This window comes from Mobula birostris, chromosome 1, assembly GCF_030028105.1.
Source record: "Mobula birostris isolate sMobBir1 chromosome 1, sMobBir1.hap1, whole genome shotgun sequence".
NCBI classification, from domain to species: Eukaryota; Metazoa; Chordata; class Chondrichthyes; order Myliobatiformes; family Myliobatidae; genus Mobula; species Mobula birostris.
This window is the reverse complement of record NC_092370.1, coordinates 8660181-8682116: the sequence shown is the minus strand read 5'-3', so window position 1 is coordinate 8682116 and position 21936 is coordinate 8660181. Positions and strand designations below refer to the sequence as shown.

The 21936-nt window shown below is 43.0% G+C and overlaps 1 protein-coding gene across 2 annotated transcripts in view; it reads left to right on the top strand.

Annotated features, from left to right (window-relative positions):
- The window catches only part of vps41 (VPS41 subunit of HOPS complex), a 241139-nt gene that overhangs the window by 192781 nt on the left and 26422 nt on the right, over positions 1-21936 (top strand). For both annotated transcript variants that reach the window (XM_072252115.1, XM_072252108.1), the window contains exons 22-23: positions 7272-7409; positions 13448-13502. In XM_072252115.1, coding sequence (XP_072108216.1) covers positions 7272-7409; positions 13448-13502 — 193 coding nt within the window. The remainder of the gene's footprint in view (positions 1-7271; positions 7410-13447; positions 13503-21936) is intronic.

Here is a 21936-nt window from a genome sequence, read left to right as displayed (position 1 = left end):
CCAGCGAGTCGCTGTGCTTCACCGGTGCCATCATAAACGGGAAGACCTGGCTGAGAGTCTGCTGGCCCTGGCGGGGATGCTGTGCAGCCATTTGTCCTGTGGGATTAGGACAAACAGTCCATGAGCAGGATGGGTGAGTCCTTCTGGAGCAATGAAAACCTGGAAATGTCACTCCACTCTTCAAGAAAGGAAAGAGACAGAAGAAAGGAAACTATAGGCCAGTTAGTCTGACCTCAGTGGTTGGGAAGATGTTGGAGTTGGAGCACTTGGAGGCACGTGGTAAAATGGGCTGAAGCCAGAATGGTTTCCTTAAGGGAAAATCTTGCCTGACAAATCTGTTGGAATTCTTTGAAGAAATAAGAAGCAGGATAAGCAAAGGAGCATTGGATGATGTACACTTAGATTTTCAGAAGGCATTTGACAAGGTGCCACACATGAGACTGCTTAAAATGTTAAGAGCTCATATTATTACAGGAAAGATACTGTGGATAAAGCAGTGGCTGATTGGCAGAAGGCAAAGAGTGGGAATAAAGGGAGCCTTTTCTGGTTGGCTGGGAGTGACTCTTGGTGTTCCACAGGGGGCTGTGTTGGGACGGCTTCTTTTTACATTATATGTCAATGATTTGGATGAATGGATTGATGGCTGTGTGGCCAAGTTTGCGGATGATACAAAGGTGGAGGGGCAGTTAGTGTTGAGGAAGCAGACAGGCTACAGAAGGACAGTAAATGTGTAATCTATTTTCTAAATAGAGAGAACACTCAAAAATTTGAGGTGCAAAAGGACTTGAAAGTCCTCATGTAGGATTCCCCAAAGGTTAATTTGCAGGTTGAGTCTGTGGTGAGGAAGACAAATGCAAGGTTAGCATTCATTTTGAGAGGACTTGACTATAAAAGCAAGGATGTAACGCTGAGGCTTTATAAAGCACTGGTGAGGCCTCACTTGGAGTATTGTGAACTGCTGGTCATCCATACAACCTTGCCCAGGCCTGCGCCCTGGAGAGTGAAGACTTTCCAGGCGCAGATCCATGGTCTCGCAAGACTAACGGATGCCTTTATTATTATTTATTTGGACCCCTTATCTTAGAAAGGATGTGCTGACACTGGAGAGGATTCAAAGGAGATTCATAAAAATTATTCATGAAAGGCTTATTATAGGAAGAGCATTTGATGGCTGTAGACCTGTACTCACTGGAATCCATAAGAATGAGGGCAACCTACTGAATGTAATAGAGTGAATGGGGAGAGGGTGTTTTTTATGGTAGTGGAGGCTAGGACCAGAGGACACAGCCTCAGAATAGAGGGACATTCATTTTGAACAGAGATGAGGAGAAAATTTCTTTAGCCAGAGAGTGGTGAATCTGTGGAATTCGTTGCCACAGGTAGCTGTAGAAGCAAAGTCATTGGATATATTTAAGGCAGAGGTTGATAGGTTCTTGATTAGTCAGGGCATGAACAGATATGGGGCAAAGGCAGGAGATTGGAGCTGAGAGAGAAATGAATCAGCCATGATGAAATGGCAGAACAGATGCAATGGGCCAAATGGCCTAATTCTGCTTCTATATCTTACGGTCTCATGATATTACTGGCCCTTTGCTGGCATATTTCTAATAAAAATTCTTGCAATTATTATGAAGGCTAATCATAAAAGTTTTAATGTTATATTGAGTAAAAGAGTGGTCAAGGGAGATGTGTTCCTGTTAAAGATAAGCACAAGTGATAGAGTACAGTAATTACTGTAATTAGAAACAAAATAACTTGTTAGTTGTTACCTTTAATGGGATGACATCTCCCTTGACCTCTCTTTTACTCAATATTATTATTAAAACTTTTATTCTACAATAGGTAAATAACACAAAAGTTGGGTGAAGAGAACTTAAAAAATAAGTAGAGGGAGAGAATGTTGTGAATTGTATAAACATATAAAGATGTAATGAAAGAAATAAGAATATATTGACATTCTGGTGTAAAATCCCTAATGTTTGCTACAGAAATCATAATCATCGTCATTATGTGGCGTGTCATATGATGTGGACAACCATGGTCATTCCATGACCCTGATTGTTCTTGGCAAATTTTTCTATACGAGTGAAAAAACATAGAAACATAGAAAACCTGCAGCATAATACAGGCCATTCAGCCCACAATGCTGTGCCGAACATGTCCTTACTTTAGAAATTACCTAAGGTTACCCATAGCCCTCTAGTTTTGTAAGCTCCATGTACATATCCAAGAGTATCTTAAAAGACCCTATTGTATCGGCCTCCACCACTGTCGCCAGCAGCCCATTCCACACACTCACCACTCTGCATAAAAAAACTTACCCCTAACACCCCCTCTGTACCTACTTCCAAGCACCTCAAAACTGCCCTCTCATGTTAGCTATTTCAGCCCTGGGAAAAAGCCTCTCGACTATCCACACAATCAATGCCTCTCATCATCTTATACACTTCTCATCCTCCGTCACTCCAAGGAGAAAAGGCCGAGTTAATTCAACCTATTCTCATAAGGCATGCTCCCCAATCCAGGCAACATCCTTGTAAGTCTCCTCTGCACCCTTTCTATGGTTTCCATGTCCTTCCTATAGTAGGGCAACCAGAAATGTGCACAGTACTCCAAGTGGGGTCTGACCAGGGTCCTATATAGCTGCAACATTACCTCTCGGCTCCAAAACTCAGTCTCACAGTTCACTAAGGCCAATGCACCATATGCCGCCTTAACCACAGAGTCAACCTGCATAGCAGCTTTGAATGTCCTATGGACTCAGACCCCAAGGTCCCTCTGATCCTCCACACTACCAAGATTCTTACCATAAATACTATATTCTGCCATCATATTTGACCTACCAAAATGAACCACCTGACACTTATCTGGGTTGAACTCCATCTGCCACTTCTCAGCCCAGTTTTGCATCCTTTCGATGTCCCACTGTAACCTCTGACAACCCTCCACACTATCCACAACACCCCCAATTTTGTGTCATCAGCAAATTTACTAACCCATCCCTCCACTTCCTCATCCATGTCATTTATAAAAATCACAAAGAGAATGGGTCCCAGAACAGATCCCTGAGGCACACCACTGGTCACCAACCTCCATGCAGAATATGACCCGTCTACAACCACTCTTTGCCTTCTGTGGGCGAGCCAATTCTGGATCCACAAAGCAATGTCCCCTTGGATCCCATGCCTCCTTACTTTCTCAGTAAGCCTTTCATGGGGTACCTTATTAAATGCCTTGTTGAAATCCATATACACTACATCTACTGCTCTACTTTCTTCAATGTGTTTAGTCACATCCTCAAAAAATTCCATCAGGCTCGTAAGGTACGAGCTGCCTTTGACAAAGCCATGCTAACTATTCCTAGTCACATCTTCAAAAAGTATGTTTAGTCACATCCTTAAAAAAAAAAGTGGTTTGCCATTGCCGCCTTCTGGGCAGTGTCTTTACTAGATAGGTGAAACCCCCTGGTTTCCTTGGCTACATAAGTCTAGGGAAAATACTCTCTGATCCCGCCAAACTCGTGAGACTGCGACGGCTCTGGCGCCCCAAACCCCGGTTTGTGTGGATGCTGTATAATTTGCTACCCTGTTACAAATTAGTGCCACAAAATAACAGACAGTACCCTGCATACAACTAAAGGAATTATATTTATGAATCTTTACTTACCTAAAGGGTTAGTAAAGAAAAACAAAAAAAGGGTGCATTTTAATTAAACAGCACAAGTTGGAGCTCATCGTGAACTTCTCTGTCACTCAGAGAACCTCCCCTCAGTTCTACCATCCTAATTGGATGGCACACATTTCTCCTCATCTCTTATCTTCAACATAAAACCCAAACAAGCTGAAAACAAAACAGACAGCTCTTACAGAACTGCTAAATGAAATACATGGCTTTAGGGTGAAAGGGGAAAGGTTCAGGGGGAACTTCTTGACTCAGAGAGTGGTGGGAGTGTGGAACGGGCTGCCATCTGACGTAAATGCGGGCTCACTCTTAAGTTTTAAGAATAAATTGGATAGATACGTGGATGGGAGAGGTCTGGAGGGTTATGGACTGGATGCAGGTCAATGGGACGAGCGGAATAATGTTTCGGCACAGACTAGAAGGGCCGAATAGCCTGTTTTCTGTGCTGTAGTGTTCTGTGGTTCTATACAGCATAACAGTAAAAATATGAACCAGGGCACTACACTGGTAATCCCAGCCATTATCAGTAATCTTCAGAGATTGCCTGGCATCAGTAGTCACATAATCAGGACTTGTGATATGCACCAGCTGTTCATGGGATCACCCATCTTAGAAAGACACTGCCCAGAAGAAGGCGATGGCAAACCACTTCTGTAGAATATTTGACAAGAACAAACAGGGTCATGACACCATGATTACCCACATCATATAATATAGTACATAATAATGATGATGACCTACAACATACTGTCAGATGCAGTCTGCTAGTTCTGGCGATGGTTTGTACAGTGATATACGGTAAAATATCTCAGAATTTTCATCAAGTAGTCAGAGCTTTAGATAAAAGAATTTGTGTCTAAATTATTGAAGATTTGTGACAGGAGAGATTCTTTACCTGCTGCTTGCCTCAGGAAGGACTCTCAGGGGTTATATATGAAGTGAAGTGAAGTGATTGATTTCCAGTGTTGTCAATGTAAGTGATGTCTGGCTTTTGCCTGTTTCACAAAATATGGCTGGATTGCCAAGTCCAGTGGAGCTTCATGAGATGTTCCTGTTTGGTCGAGCTATGTGCTAAAGAAATAAATATCTACAAGAAAAAGCAAAAACAAACTTGATATAGTTACGGAAAGAATGTTAAACAATTTCATAGAGTTTTGCTAATATAAATAGATATAACTGAAAGCAACAAAAACATTGCTATCTTGATTTAGTTATGGAAATAATCAGTTTGACAAAAGAGGCACAAAGACCATATAGGTAGGAAAAGCGAACAACACATCAAATTCATGTTAAGATGGTGTACATAGTGACTGTTTACTTTGATAACAGAATGAAATAAGTCAAGTGAAGTCAAGTCATATGAAGAAAGAATGGATGAACTGGGCTTGTACTCGTTGGAATTTAGAAGATTGAGGGGGGATCTGATTGAAACGTATAAGATCCTAAAGGGATTGGACAGGCTAGATGCAGGAAGATTGTTCCCGATGTTGGGGAAGTCCAGAACAAGGGGCCACAGTTTGAGGATAAAGGGGAAGCCTTTTAGGACTGAGATTAGGAAAAACTTCTTCACACAGAGAGTGGTGAATCTGTGGAATTCTCTGCCACAGGAAACAGTTGAGGCCAGTTCATTGGCTATATTTAAGAGGGAGTTAGATATGGCCCTTGTGGCTACGGGGATCAGGGGGTATGGAGGGAAGGCTGGGGCGGTGTTCTGAGTTGGATGATCAGCCATGATCATAATGAATGGCGGTGCAGGCTCGAAGGGCCGAATGGCCTACTCCTGCACCTATTTTCTATGTTTCTATGTTTCTATGTAACTGCTGGTACAGTACACAGTAAAAACGAGACAATGTTTTTCAGGACCGTGGTGCTACATGAAACAATACAAAAACTACACTGAACTACGTAAAACAACACAAAAACTACACTAGACTACAGACCTACCCAGGACTGCATAAAGTCCACAGAACAGTGCAGGCATTACAATAAATAATAAGACAATAGGCACGGCAGAGGGCAGTAGGTTGGTAGTCCGATGGCTTGAGGGAAAAACTGTTACATAAATAAATGGCTATACTCCCGCCGAGTAAATAAAAGTGATTGTTGGTTCAAAATTGTCACTGGATATAGAACTGAGGAAAATAACGTGATGTTTGGTCAGGCGATGCTTGTTCAGACCAATGTATTCTTTGGGGGAAAATTGGATAAATGCATCAAAGTGAGAAAGGTTGAGGAGAGAAGGTGTGATGGGGTTATTAGTCAGGAATTGCTGGACAGGCATGTTCTAAGGCAGCTATCCACAATGTGACACGTAAAGGTAATTAAAAGTTATGGTAGCATAGTGGTTAGTGCAATGCTTTACAGCGGGCCAGGGTTAATTTCCTGCCACTGTCTATAAGGAGTTTGTATGTTCTCCCCTTCACAGCATGGGCTTCCTCCGGGTGCTCCAGTTTCCTCCCATGGTCTAAAGACAACTGGTTAGAGTTAGCAAGTTGTGGGCATGCTACTTTGGTTCCAGAAGCATGGTGACACTTGTGGGCTGAGTACAGCACATTCCCGACACGAGCGACACGTTTCACTGTAGGTTTCGATGTACTTGTGACAAATAAAGCAAATCTTTAGTCGTTATCTATGGGATTTCATATTGTTGATCCCAAAAAGACACCTGAGCAGATAAGTAAGTGAGGATGTTAGTGATATTTTACAGATATAGAGTTGGTGGTGAGGGATTTAGTTTGCAGTGCTGTGTAGTGATTGCAGTGCACTAATGCAGCCGGAATACCTGAAATTAAAATAAAAGAGAAACCACTCTCCCTGTGGAACGCTGTCGTTTCAGCAGAATGTACCTGGATTCTAACAGGGTTCTGGTTATCAAATATCACCTCAGCCTGTGCTGTTCCAGAGAAAACATCCCAAGTATGTCCAACCTCGTGATAGCACATACCCTCTAAACCAGGCAGCATCCTGGTAAACCTCTTCTGCACCCTCTCCAAAGCTTCGACATCCTCCCTATAGTGGGGTGACCAGAACTGTGTGCAATACTCCAGATGTTGCCTAACTAACTTTTTAAAGTTGCAACGTAACTTCCTGACTTTCGAACTCAATGTCTCAAATTAACATTCCATAAGCTTTCTTAGCCAGCCCATCAACCTGTGTAGCGACTTTGGATCCCTCTGCCCTTAGCATTGGACTGTCTCTTTACATTTGCCCTTCCAAGGGGCAACACATCACATTTGGCCGGGTTAAACTCCACCTGCCATTTTTTGCCCACATCTGCAACTGATCTGTGTTTCGCTGTATCCTTTGCCAGTCTTCAACGCTATCCACAACACCACCAATCTTCATTTCATCAGCAAACATCCTAACCCACCCATCTACTCTTTCATCCAGGTCATTTATATACATCACAAACAGCAGAGGCCCCAGTACAAATCCCTGCAGATCACAGACCTCCAGCCGGAATAAGTCCCTTCAACCACTATTGCTATTACTAATACTTACAGTGTTACTCAGATTATTTTAACTTTGAAAGCTTTGTTTGATATTTTACATTGTTTTTTTCTAACCTACTCTGCATTTTCTTTAAACAGTACTTGCACAACCTGTTCAAGAGAGATCACCATAAAGGACAGAAGTTCCACGAGCAACAGATCAGCCTGTATGCTGAATATGATCGGCCAAGCCTGCTGCCGTTCCTGAGAGACAGCACCCACTGCCCACTGGAGAAGGTAAATTGGTCTGTAACGTACCTTCCTTCACAGGAGTGCTGCCTTGGAGGCACATGTATTGTTGCTGAAATGCACTTGAGACAATTGTGTTCCATAGCACACAAATACCATTCAGCCTGTTTGCTCTGTGCCAATGTCTAACAGTAAATATGTCTCATTTTATTCCATTTCTCACTTCCCACTCGGGTGGACTGCCCAGGAGGGGTGTGGGACAAGGTAGAGAGATGGAGTGTGGAGGGAGAGGGGTGTGGGACGAGGGGTGAAGATGGAGTTTGGAGGGAGAGAGCGTGGAAGGAGGGTGGTGATGGAATGTGGAGGGAGAGGGGTGTGGGATGAGGGGTAGAGAAGGAGTTTGGAGGGAGAGGGGTGTGGGACAAGGGGTAGAGAAGGAGTGTGGAGGGAGAGGGGTGTGGGACAAGGGGTAGAGAAGGAGTTTGGAGGGAGAGGGTGCGGGATGAGGGGTAGAGATGGAGTTTGGAGGGAGAGAGGTGTGGGACGAGGGGTAGAAAAGGAGTTTGGAGGGAATGGGATGTGGGACGAGGGGTAGAGAAGGAGTTTGGAGGGAGAGGGGTATGGGACATGGGTGCAGACACACCAGCCCTGAGATAACAGTCAAGGTCATCTAGTTCTAAACAACTGGGTTATTTATCATTACAGAGTATTTCTCGCTCTCCTCCCTTCCCCTTTTCCCAACCATGATTTCCCTCTCCCTGCCCCCTTCCCACTCGCAGTCCACAATAGAGACCCATTTCAGAATCAGGTTTATCATCACTCACATGTCATGAAATTTGTATTTTTTGGGGCCATAGCAGTATAGTGCAATACATAAAATTACTACAGTACTGTGCAAAAGCCAGACTCTTTCTCTCTTCCTCCCTCCCCCTCACTCTCCTCTCACTCTCCCTCTCTCTCTCTCTCTCTCTCTCTCACTCTCTCTCTCTCTCTCTCTCACTCACTCTCTCACTCTCACTCTCTGTCTCACTCTCTCTCTCTCTTTCACTCTCACTCTCACTCTCTCTCTCTCACTCTCACACATGCATCTTGAAGTTCATTTTCTTGTAAGTGTTTTCTGGAAAATAAAGTAACATAATAGAATTTGAAAAACTACATAAGCAAAGACAAACAATCAATGTGCAAAGGAAGAGAAATTGCGCAAATATAAAAAATAATAAAATTACTAACAGCATGAGTTGTGGAGTCATTGAAATCCCTGTTGTGGCAAGTGAAGTTATCCCCTCTGGTTCAAGAGCCTGATGTTTGATGGGTAATTACTGTTCCCGCATTTGGTGGTTTAGGACCAAAAGGCTGATCATAGTCACAGAAGAGAGCAGGACCTGGCTGGTGGAGGTTCTTGATGATGGATGCTGCATTCCTGTGTCGGTGCTCCTTGTAGATGTGCTCAATGATGGGGAAGGCTTTGCCTGAGATGGACTGGCCTGTATCCGCATTCTGGAGCCTTTTCCATTCCATAAGACCATAAGACAAAGGAGCAGTAGGCCATTCGGCCCATCGAGTCTGCTCCGCCATTTTATCATGAGCTGATCCATTTTATCCTATTTAGTCCCACTGCCCCACCTTCTCACCATAACCTTTGATGCCCTGGCTACTCAGATACCTATCAATCTCTGCCTTAAATACACCCAATGACTTGGCCTCCACTGCTGCCTGTGGCAACAAATTCCACAGATTCACCACCCTCTGACTAAAAAAATTTCTTCGCATTTCTGTTCTGAAAGGGCGCCCTTCAATCCTTAAGTCATGCCCTCTCGTACTAGACTCCCCCATCATGGGAAACAACTTTGCCACATCCACTCTGTCCATGCCTTTTAACATCCAAAATGTTTCTATGAGGTCTCCCCTCATTCTTTTAAACTCCAAGGAATACAGTCCAAGAGCAGACAAACTTTCCTCATATGTTAACCCTCTCATTCCCGGAATCATTCTAGTGAATCTTCTCTGTACCCTCTCCAACGTCAGCACATCCTTTCTTAAATAAGGAGACCAAAACTGCCACAGTACTCCAAGTGAGGTCTCATCAGTGCCTTATAGAGCCTCAACATCACATCCCTGCTCCTATACTCTATTCCTCTAGAAATGAATGCCAACACTGCATTCGCCTTCTTCACTACTGACTCAACCTGGAGGTTAACGTTAAGGGTATCCTGTACAAGGACTCCCAAGTCCCATTGCATCTCAGAACTTTGAATTCTTTCCCCATTTAAATAACAGTCTGCCCATTTATTTTTTCTGCCAAAGTGCATAACCATACACTTTACAACATTGTACTTCATTTGCCACTTCTCTGCCCATTCTTCCAATCTATCCAAGTCTCTCTGCAGACTTTCCGTTTCCTCAGCACTACCGGCCCCTCCACCTATCTTTGTATCCTCAGCAAACTTAGCCACAAAGCCACCTATTCCATAATCTAAATCGTTGATGTACAATGTAAAAAGAAGCGGCCCCAACATGGACCCCTGTGGAACACCACTGGTAACCGGCAGCCAACCAGAATAGGATCCCTTTATTCCCACTCTCTGTTTCCTGCCAATCAGCCAACGCTCAATCCACGTATGTAACTTTCCCATAATTCCATGGGCTCTTATCTTGTTAAGTAGCCTCATGTGTGGCACCTTGTCAAAGGCCTTCTGAAAATCCAAATATACAACATCCACTGCATCTCCCTTGTCTAGCCTACTGGTAATTTCCTCAAAAAATTGTAATAGGTTTGTCAGACAGGATTTTCCTTTAAGGAATCCATGCTGAGTTCTGCCTATCTTGTCATATGCCTCCAGCTACTCTGTAACCTCATCCTTGACAATCGACTCCAACAACTTCCCAACCACCGATGTCAAGCTAACAGGTCTATAATTTCCTTTTTGCTTCCTTGCCCCCTTCTTAAATAGCGGAGTGACATTTGCAGTCTTCCAGTCTTCCGGAACCATGCCAGAATCTGTTGACTTTTGAAAGATCATCGCTAATGCCTCCGCAATCTCCACAGCTACTTCCTTCAGAACACAAGGGTGCATTCCATCTGGTCCAGGAGATTTATCTACCTTTAGCCTTTTCAGCTTCCTGAGTACTTTCTCTGTCGTAATTGTGACTGTGCACACTTCTCTTCCCTGCCACCCTTGAGTGTCCGGTATACTGCTGATGTCTTCCTCAGTGAAGAGTGATGCAAAATACTCATTCAGTTCCTCTGCCATCTCCTTATCTCCCGTTACAATTTCTCCAGCATCATTTGCTATCGGTCCTATATCTATTCTCACCTGTCTTTTACTCTTTATATACTTGAAAAAGCTTTTAGTATCCTCTTTGATTCCTGGCTGTTTGGATCAAGCTTCCCTTCACATCTGTGCCATCTCCATGAAACACACCACGTGGCAATAGCATTCATTAAAGAAAATCCTGAATGACTCTTTGATTTTCAAAAGCTCTCTTGAAAATTTGCCCCATTGGAATCATAGAAAGATGCATCACCGAGGCAAAGCCTTCAGCCAGCAAGCAGCGCTGGTTAAGTCATCTAAAGCTTTGCCAGATTTTACAGATGCGCGGTGAAGGGCATACTGACTGGCTACATAACGGCCTGGTATGGAAACGCTAACGCCCTTGAATGGAAAAGCCTACAGGAAGTAGTGGAATCACAAACAAGAAAATCTGCAGGTGCTGGAAATCCGAGCAACACGCACAAAGTGCTGGAGGAACTCAGCAGGCCAGGCAGCATCTATGGAAAAGAGTGCAGTCGACGTTTCGGGCCGAGACCTCTCAGCAAGACTGCAGGAAAAAAGACAAGGAGCCAGAGTTAGATAGCGGAGGGAGAGGAGGAAGAAACACCAGGTGACAGGTGAAACTAGAGGGAGAGGGGTGAACTAAAGAACTGGGAAGTTGATTGGTGAAAGAGATACAGGCCTGGAGAAGGGGGAGTCTGACAGGGGAGGACAGAAGGCCATGGACGAAAGAAAAGGGGGAGGATCACCTGAAGGAGGTGATGGGCAGGTAAGGAGATAAGGTAAGAGAGGGAAAAGGGAATGGGGAATGGTGGGGGGGGGTGGTGAGGTGTGGGAGGGGTGTTACCGAAAGTTCGAGAAATCAATGTTCAGGCCGTCAAATTGGAGTCTACCCAAAAGGAATATATGATGTTCCGCCAACCTGAATGTGGCTGCATCACGACAGCGGAGGAGGCCATGGACTGACATACTGGAATAGGAATGGGAAATGGAAGTAAAATGGGTGGCCACTGCGCGATCCCGGTTGTTCTGGTGGACGGAGCGTAGATGCTCAATGAAACAGTCTCCCGATCTACACTGGGTTTCACCAATATACAGGAGACCCCAATGGGAGCACCGAATACAGTAGATGACCCCAACACACTCACAGATGAAGTGTTGCCTCACCTGGAAGGACTGTTTGGGGCCCTGAATGGTCGTGAGGGAGGAGGTGTGGGGGCAGGTGTCACACTTGTTCTGCTTGTAAGGATAAGTGCCAGGAGGGAGATCAGTGGGAGGGAGGAATGGACAAGGGAGTGGCATAGGGAGCGATCCCTGTGGAAAGCAGAAAGTGAGAGGGAGGGAAAGATGTGCTTGGTGGTGTGATCCGGTTGGAGATGGTGGAAGTTACAGAGAATTATGTGCTGGATACGGTGGCTGGTAGATGAAGACAAGCGGAACCTTTGTCTCTGGTGGTGTGGAGAGAGGATGAGGTGAGGGGGAATAATTTCACTCACCCCCATGCTGAAATGTTTCCAGCACCTATTGACTCACTTTCAAAGACTCTACAATCTCACGTTCTCAATATTTATTGCTTATTTATTTATTATTATTATTATTATTTTGTTTTTCCTCTTTTTCTCTTTGCATAGCTTATTGTCTCTTGTACATTAGTTGTTTGTTCAACTTTGAGTGTGCTTTTTCATTGGTTCTGTTGGTTTTCTTTGTAGTTACTGTAAATGCCCATTGGAAAATGCATCTTAGGGTAGTTTATGGTGTCATATAGGTACTTATTTTCAACTTTGGCGTTCAGTAGTCGGGTGATTCAGTTTAAGAGCCACGAGGTAATATTGCAATTCTATAAAACTCTGGTTAGACCACACTCGAAATATTGTGTTTAGTTCTGGTCACCTCATTGTAGGAAGGATGTGGAAGCTTTACAGAGGGTGCAGAGAAGATTTACCAGGATGATGCCTGGACTAGAGAGAACCTTTATGAAGGTGTATAAGATGATAAGAAGCATAGATAGAGTGGACAGCCAGAGACATTTTCCCCAGGGCAGAAATGGCTAATAGGAGATCGCATAATACTATGTTGATTGGAGGAAAGTATAGGGGAAATGTTAAGTTCTTTTAGAAGTCCAAGAATGAGTGAAAACTTGTTGCTTCCAGAGCATAAGAAACTAAGAGAAGACAAAGAAACAAGAACAAAGATGGTGATTTTTGCAGACCCTGACACCTTTATACTTGAAATAGGACGAATTCCTGAATTAAGACAAATACTGAGAAAAGGAAGGGCCAATTAAAAAATACACAGTCACTGCACATGTCTCATGTGCAACACTTACAAACCATTATGTAACTGTTATACTACTGTTCCACCAGTAGGTGGAGAAAAACACCACATATTGTGAAAATATATAACTTAATAATGACAAATTGTGTGCTAGTAAAAACTACAATTTTAGTCTTGCATTAATTCAACTGATACCAAACCAAAAGCATAAAAAACAAATCGTAACAGTTGGTTAATTGGTCATTGTAAACTGTCCTGTGATTAGTCTAGGATTAAATATGTGGGTTGCTGGGCAGCGCGGCTTGTAAGGACCTGTACGTGCTGAATCACTAAATAAAAATAAGTCAGGTATGAATCTGTGTAAAGCAGGTTCCCAGAATAAAACATTCCTACGAAAATATCTTCAAACTGATAGAAATATGCAGGCATGTACATAGTGCTTCCCTCACCCAAGGAGCATATTGCAGTGGAAGAACTTAAATATTAATAAGGAGATATGACAACAGCCTTAATTCTTTTGTTTTTTTCCTCTCTCCGCAGGCTCTCGAAATCTGTCAGCAGAGGAACTTTGTTGAAGAGACGGTTTTTCTCTTAAGTAAGAACGTGTTAGGTGTTGGATGCATTTTTGGGAGGGCTTGAGGGGAAGAGTTCTCTGGAAGAAAGGTCTCTTTGGACCAATTAATTTGTATGAAGCAAAGAAACACCATGGTAGCGCAACGTTATTACAGCTCAGGGCGTCAGAGTTGAAAGTTGAATTTCGATGCTGTCTATAAGGAGTTTGCATGTTCTCCCCATGACAACTTGGGTTTCCTGGAGTGCTCCAGTCCCCCCCCCCGTACAAAACTGTACTGGTTGGTAGGTTAGGATTAGGCTAGGATTAAATAGGTAGATTGCTGAGCAGCACGGTTCACACTGCTCTGCGCTGTACCTCAAGATAAGAAAAGAAAAGTAACTTTGCTTTCAGCAATGATTTGCTGTGAGATGCCTGACACAGGAGATGTTGCAGAACCTGAAACTACAGAGTAACGCACACAAAGTGCTGGAGGAATGCAGCAGTTCAGGAATATGAATAAACAGTAAAACCTTTGGACTGAGATCCTTCAACAGGACCAGCTAGTTCAGCTTCACCTTGTCGGCCCTTCTCCACCGGTGCAGAAAGATTAGAAGCCTTCCTGAAGGATGCACAGTGCTGAAGCAATACAGGTTGAGTACCCCTTGTCCAAAATGCCAAAATCTGAAAGCCTCCAAAATGCCAGATTTGTTTGAGCGCTGACATGACGTTACATGTGGAAAATTCCACAAGCTGCTGGTGAGGTTTCCAGGCGATGCGCAGCTCTCTGAGTACCACAGACAGTTCTGAGAGGTGGCATCACATATTTAATCAACAGGTTAATGAAAAATAGAAAAACACTGCATAAAGTGAAAAATGGAGATCGCAAACGAGAGAAAATCTGTGGATGCTGGAACTAAAAGCAACACACACAAAATGCTGGAAGAACTCAGCAGGCCAGGCAGCATCTGTGGAAAAAAGTACAGTGGACATTTTGGGCCGAGACACTTCAGCAGGACTGAAGAGGAAAAGATGAAGATCTCGATCGTGTAATGAAAGACTGGATTCATCAGCTTCAGAGTGAACATATGCCACTTAATGGTACGCTGATCATGAAACAAGCAAAGATCTATCATGACAAACTGAAAAAATTTAAGGTAATAGTGAATATTCAGCAGGCTGGTTGCAGAAATTTAGGAAAAGACATGGCATCAAATTTTTAAAGATTTGGGGTCTACTGACCACGAAGCAGCAGAGAAGTTCATTGATAAGCTTGCCAAGATCATTGCTGACGAAAATCTAACACACTGAACAGCTGCATCATTACATACTGAATGTGTAATGAACAAGTGTTAGACAAAGACGGCTTACCAGTAGCACATAAATTCAGAGTCGGAAATAATGGCGATCCCAAGCTATCTCATTATACATTCCAGAAACAGAAACCCAAAACACTTCCTGCCCCAACATTCTGGATAAAGGGAACTGGAACAGTGTAGCCTGAGTGCATTAGGGTCGACTAATATTAGGGCTTAGGACTGTGGCACTGTCAATGTAAGAGATTCTATTTACCTTTTCTGGAATGGTTCTCCAAAGAAAGGATCTTGATCTTGATCTTCATAGAGATGCCATCAAAATTAAGAATGATGTTAGGAGAGCCAGAAGAGGCCATGAGAAGGCAGTGGTGAACAGGATTAAGGAAAACCCCAGGGCGTTCTACAGGTATGTGAAGAGCAAGAGGAAAAGACGTGAGAGAATAGAACCAACCAAGTGTGACAGTGGAGAAGTGTGTACGGAACCAGAGGAGATAATGGAGGTACTTAATGAATACTTTGCTTCAGTATTCACTACAGAAACGGACCTTGAAGTTTGTACGGATGTCTTACAGCGGACTAAAAAGCTTAAGCATATAGACGTTAAGAAAGAGGATGTGCTGGAGCCTTTGGAAAGCATCAATTTGGATAAGTCACCGGGACCGGACGAGATATACCCTAGGCTTACTGTGGGAGGCGAGGGAGGAGATTGCTGAGCCTCTGGCAATGATCTTTGCATCATCAATGGGGACGGGAGAGGTTCCGGAGGATTGGAGGGTTGCGGATATTGTTCTCTTATCCAAGAAAGGGAGTAGAGATAGCCCAGGAAATTATAGGCCAGTGAGTCTTACTTCAGTGGCTGGTAAGATGATAGAGAAGATCCTGAGAGGCAGGATTTATGAACACTTGGAGAGGCATAATAAGATTAGGAATAGTCAATATGGCTTTGTCAAAGGCAGGTCATGCCTGACAAGCCTGATTGAAAATTTTGAGGATGAGACTAAACACATTGATGAAGGTAAGAGCAGTAGATGCAGTGTATATAGATTTCAGCAAGGCATTTGATGAAGGTACCCCATGCAAGGCTTATTGAGAAAGTAAGGAGGCATGGGATCCAAGGGGGCCTTGCTTTGTGGATCCAGAATTGCCCAGAGAAAGCAATGAGTGGTTGTAGACGGGTCATGTTCTGTATGGAGGTTTGTGACCAGTGGTGTGCCTCAGGAATCTTTTCTGGGGACCCTTCTCTTCGTGATATTTATAAATGTCCTCGGTCTGTTGTCTGGAAAGGAGCGGACAGCTTTAAGGCTCTCTTGATGGGGGATAGAGGTGTATATGGATTGGATGTCTATGGTGAAAATGAGATGATTGACATTTTCATCAGCTTGTTAAATTTGGGGAATACATTTGCTTTTCCTGTCATCATGCATATTGTTTGGGTCTGATTTAATGGTAAATACTGCCCTCCACTGGTCACTCCTACATTTTAAGAATATAACTATCAAAGAAGAGAGAAACTATTTAAAAGTTATTCCTGGAGAATTTGATTCTCATAGTATTGCCAGAACTGATGAATATTTAAAACTCATATTATCGACAAATTTAGCCCTTGCCTAACAAGATCAGGCAATGTCAGGTCTCTACCGCTCCTGAGCGGCAGATACATGAGGGACTTTTAAGAGAAGTTTGGATAGGGGCATGAATGTGAGGGGAATGGAAGGATGTGGATGTTATGTATGCCACTTTTTTGCCCATTCTTCCAATTTGCAGCAGGACTTAGACAAATTGGAGGAATGAGCGAAAAAGAGGCAGATGGGATACAGTGTTGGGAAATGTATGATAGTGCATTTTGGTAAAAGGAACGATAGTGCGGACTATTATCTAAATGGTGAGAAGATTCAAACATCAGAGATGCAGAGGGACTTGGGAATCCTCATGCAAAATGCTCAGAAGGTTAATTCACAGGTTGAGTCTATGGTAAAGAAGGCAAATGCAATGTTGGCATTTATTTCAAGGAGAATAGAATGTAAAAGCAAGGAGATAATGCTGAGTGTTTATAAGACACTAGTCAGGCTGCACTTAAGAGTATTGTCAACAGTTTTGGGCCCCATATTTCAGAAAGGATGTGCTCTCATTGGAGAGAGTCCACAAGAGGTTCACAGGGATGATTCCAGGAATGAAGGGGTTAATATATGAGGATCGTTTGGCAGCTTTGGGCCTGTACTCACTGGAATTTAGAACAATGCAGTGGGATTTCATTGAAATCTACTGAATGTTGAAAGGACTAGATAAGGTGGATGTGGAGAGGATGTTTCCTATGGTGGGGGCATCCAGAACTAGAGAGCACAGCCTCAAAATTGAGAGGCAGCTCTTTAGAACAGAGGCAAGGCGGAATTTTTTTTTAGCCAGAGAGTGGTAAATCTGTGGAATGCTCTGCTGCAGACTGCTGTGGAGGCCACGTCTGTGGGTATATTTAAGGCGGAAATTGATCGTTTCTTGATCGGTCAGGGCATCAAAGGAGAAGGCAGGTGTATGGGGTTGAGTGGGATCTGGGATCAACCATGATGGAATGGTGGAGCAGACTCGATGGGCCGGATGGCCTAATTCTGCTCCTATGTCTTACGGTGTTATAAGTGATTAGTTCAGTTGGCCATTTGATTTGGTTGGACACAATGTTATGGGCTGAAGGGCCTGTTTCTGTGCTGTGCTGTACTGTACTACAAAGAAACGTCAACTGTTTATTCCCCTCCACAGAAGCTGCCTGATTTGAGCAGTTCCTCCAGCATTTTCTGTGTGTTAATCTGGATTTCCAGCACCTGCAGAATTTCTTGTGTCGGTAAATGGGCAATGCCTGAATTATGATATTAGAAAAAGTATAACTATGCCGTCTCTTTTTAAACACATGATTTGAATAAGAAATACATCTTAAACCTTTGTGAGTCATTCATCCTTAAATGTCACAGATTTTAACAATATGGGAACAGATCTCGCCATATATTTGTGGAGAGACTCGATGGGCCAAATGACCTAATTCTACTCCTTTGTTGTATGGTAAAGGTACTGCAGTTGTACTTGGGAACCAGCAAGAAGGGTAATCAAAGTCAGAAATGATGCATTTAATTAATCTGTTCTGTTGAAAGCTTTTTTCCTTTTGGCCTTATTTCCCCTGCACCATTTTAATTAATGAAGTTCACGGCCAAACGACAGGTGGAATTGCTCCCTGTTTAAAGCCCAGACACAGACGAACCCGTCCTCTAGTTTATGACAGAACTAGAACTCCACTGTGAAGTTTCAAGTCTCTGGGTGCTAATGTGTCTGAGGATCTGTCCTGGGCCAATGTATGATGCAATTATGACGGATACATGACAGCGGCTGTATTTCATCCGGAGTCTGAGGAGATTGGGTCTACCAAGGACTCTAGCAAATTGCTACAGATCTCCTGTGGAGAGCGTTCTGACTGGTTGCATCACCGTCCGGTATGGAGGGGCCACTGCAGAGGTTTGCAGACTCAGCCAGCCCCGTCACAGGCACAAGCCTCTCCCTCTCCACCATCAGGGACATCTTCCAAAGAAGGTGTCTCAAGAAGGCAACATCTATCGCTGAGGATCCTTTCAGGACATGCCATCTTCTCATTACTACCATCAGAAGGAGATACAGGAGGCCGAAGGTGCATATTTAATGGTTTAGGACCAGCTTCTTCCCCTCTGCTATCTGATTTCTGAAAGGTCCATGAACACCACCTTGCGATTTTGCTCTCTTTCTGTGCTATTTGTTTCTTTATTTTTGTAGGATGTTTCCTATGTTTGAGGAGTCTGGGACCAGAGGACACAGCTTCAGAACAGAAGGGTGTCCATTTAGAACAGAGATGAGGAGGAATTTCTTTAGTCAGAGAGTGGTGAATCTGTGGAATTCTTTGCCACAGGCAGCTGTGGAGGCCAGGTCATTACGACTATTTAAGGCAGAGGCTGATAGATTCTTGATTGGTCAGGGCACGAAGTGGTACAGGGAGAAGGCAGGAGACTGGGGCTGAGGGGGGATCTCTCATCAGTCTGTATCGGAGAAAATCAACCATGGGATACAGATTGGTGAGGAGAAACCCAGTTCATATTTCAGACTGACGGCCTTTCAAGAGAAAACGTTTCCTTGTTTGTTTATGGAGATTATTGGTTCTTGCAGCAAATTCTTCCCATATTATGAATGGGAATTGTGCCCCCAGCTATAAGACCCGGGTTCAATTCCTGCCACTGTAAGCAGTTTCACAGACGGCACGGTAGCATAGTGGTTAGAGTAACGCATTACAGCGCCAATGACCCAGGTTCAATTCCCCCGGTGCCAAACAAGAGTTTGTGCGTTCTCCTCGTGACTGCGTGGGTTTCCTCTCAGTGCTCCGGGTTCCCCACACATCCCAAAGACATACAGTTCTGTGCAAAAGTCTTAAGTACATACGTACATATAGCTAGGGTGCCTGAAACATTTGCACAGTACAGTATTTGTCAACGTGGAATGGAGAGCAAGTTTGTATATCTGGCGGAAGCAAAGGATGTTGGGAATGGTGGGGGTGGAGCGCTGTGGGAGCGGTGTGGGACAGGTGGCAGAGAAACAGTGCAAGGGGCAGGAGTGGGTGGTGCAGGTGCAGACACATCCAGCCCTGGGACACCAGGTAAGATCATTTGATTCCAGACAATTGGTTTATTGATCATTACAGAATGTCTCTCTGGGGCTTCCCGCTCCCTCCCCTCTCCCTTCCCCTTTTCCCAACCATGATTCCCCTCTCCCTGCCCCCTTCCCACTCTCAGTCCACAATAGAGACCCATATCAGAATCAAGTTTATCACCACTTACATATGTCATGATTTTTTTTTGTGGCAGCAGTACAGTGCAATACATAAAACTACATAGTACTGTGCAAAAATTTTAGACTCCCTAGCTATACAGGTACGATGTTGGAAAGTGTACGGTCATGCACTTTGGTGGAAGAAATAAACAGGCAGACTATTATTTAAGTGGGGAGAGAGTTCAAAATACAGAGATGCAAAGGAACTTGGGAGTCCTCGTGCAGGATACCCTAATGGTTAATCTCAACCTGAAGTTGGTTGTGTAGAAGGCGAATGCAATGTTGGCATTCATTTCTAGAGGTATAGAATATAAGAGCCGGGATGTGATGTTGAGGCTCTATAAGGCACTCGTGAGACCACACTTGGAGTATTGTGTGCAGTTTTGGACTCCTTATTTTAGAAAGGGATATACTGACATTGGCGAGGGTTCAGAGAAGATTCATAAGAATTATTCCAGGAATGAAAGAGTTACCGTATGAGGAACGTCTGGCAGCTCTTGGGCTGTATTCCCTGGAGTTCAGGAGAATGAGGGGGATCTCATAGAAACACTCTGAATGTTAAAAGGCCTGAGCAGATTAGATACGGCAAAGTTATTTCTTATGGGTAGGGGATTCTAGGACAAGAGGGCACCACTTCAGAATTGAAGGATGTCCTTTTAGAACGGAGATGCGGAGAAATTACTTTAGTCAGAGGCTGATAAATCTGTGGAATTTGTTGCTACGGGTAGCTTTGGAACATGTCAGAATAGAAATAAAACACTTAATTTATTCTTGTGGAACATCCCATACTAATGGAGTAGGAATTCTTATGGATGAAAACATGGCAAAAAGTGTTTTGGGACATTGGGCAATATCAGAAGGAGTGCTCCTTGTTCGATTCAGAGGACAACCATTTGATTTAGCAATTATACAGGTATATGCACAAACAACAGATGGAACAAATGAGGATATAGGTAAATTCTATGAAGAGCTTGAACAAGCAAAGAATGGATGCAAATCTCAAGATAATATGTCATGGGAGATCTAAATGCTAAAGTAGGACAAGGTGCTGATGGAAATACCATAGGAAAATTTGGACTGGGGAAAGAAATGAAAGAGGTGAGAAATGGGTCGAATGGTGCAGGATGAATAATCAGGTCATTATGAAGACCTACTTTAAAAACCATCCAAGATGCTTATGGACCTGGAAAAGTCCAGGTGATAACACCAGAAATCAAATTGACTTCACTACTATAAACCAAAGATTTAGAAACTCAGTAACTCAATGCAAAACATATCCAGGTGCAGACTGTACCGTAACCCATTAATATGTTACGTAAAAGTAAAACTTAAAAAACTAAAGAAGCAAAAACCCAAGCAATCCCTTGACTACTCGCAATTAGTTAAAGAAGAAAACTTAAGACAAAAAATTACAATTGAAGTAAGAAATAGATTTCAAAGTCTAGAAATAGAATCAATCATGTAGATAGCAATCATGTAGAAATGAAGAAAAAGAAAAGAGGAATGGTTAAACCAGGAATGTGAGCAAATAGAAAGAATCCCTATTACTGATCCAAAAAGGTTACATCAACAAATCAAGAATATCACTGGTAAAAAGCTCCTCCATTCATCAAGTGGATGTTTGAAAGCAAAGGACGGTACCATTATCATGGAAAAAGATGAGATTATGAACAGATGGACAGTATATTCAGGAATTGTTTGAAGACGATCAAGGAGAAAAACTAGAAATTAAGAAAAACACTGAAGGTCCAAGTATTTTAAAATCTGAAGTTTGTAATGCAATAAATAAGATGAAGAAAGGAAAGGCAGCAGGTCCTGATGAATTAGTAACAGAACAAATTATCGCCTTTGAAGATTATGGAATTGAAAAACTTACTGATTTAATCAATGACATTTATGAGACTGGAATAATACCAGAAGAGATGAAAAAATCAGTATTTATCACTCTTCCTAAGAAACCTGGAGCAATAGAATGTGAATTACATAGGACCATAAGTTTAATGAGTCAGATCACCAAGATATTTATAAGAATTTTGATGACAAGAGCTAAAAGTAAGATACAGGCTGAAATCGGCAAAGAATAATGTGGTTTTGTGAAAGACAAAGGTACAAGAAATGCGATATTGATGTTAAGGATACTATCAGAACAAGCTATTCAGGTGCAAAAGGATTTGTTTGTTTGTTTTATCGACTACACAAAAGCATGTGTTAAAGTGAAGCACAATAAGTTATGTGAAATATTACAGGAAACTCTAGATCTAGATTTGAAAGACCTTCACCTAATCAGAAATCTGTACTGGGAACAAACTGCCGCTGTAAGAATAGATGGAGAAGTG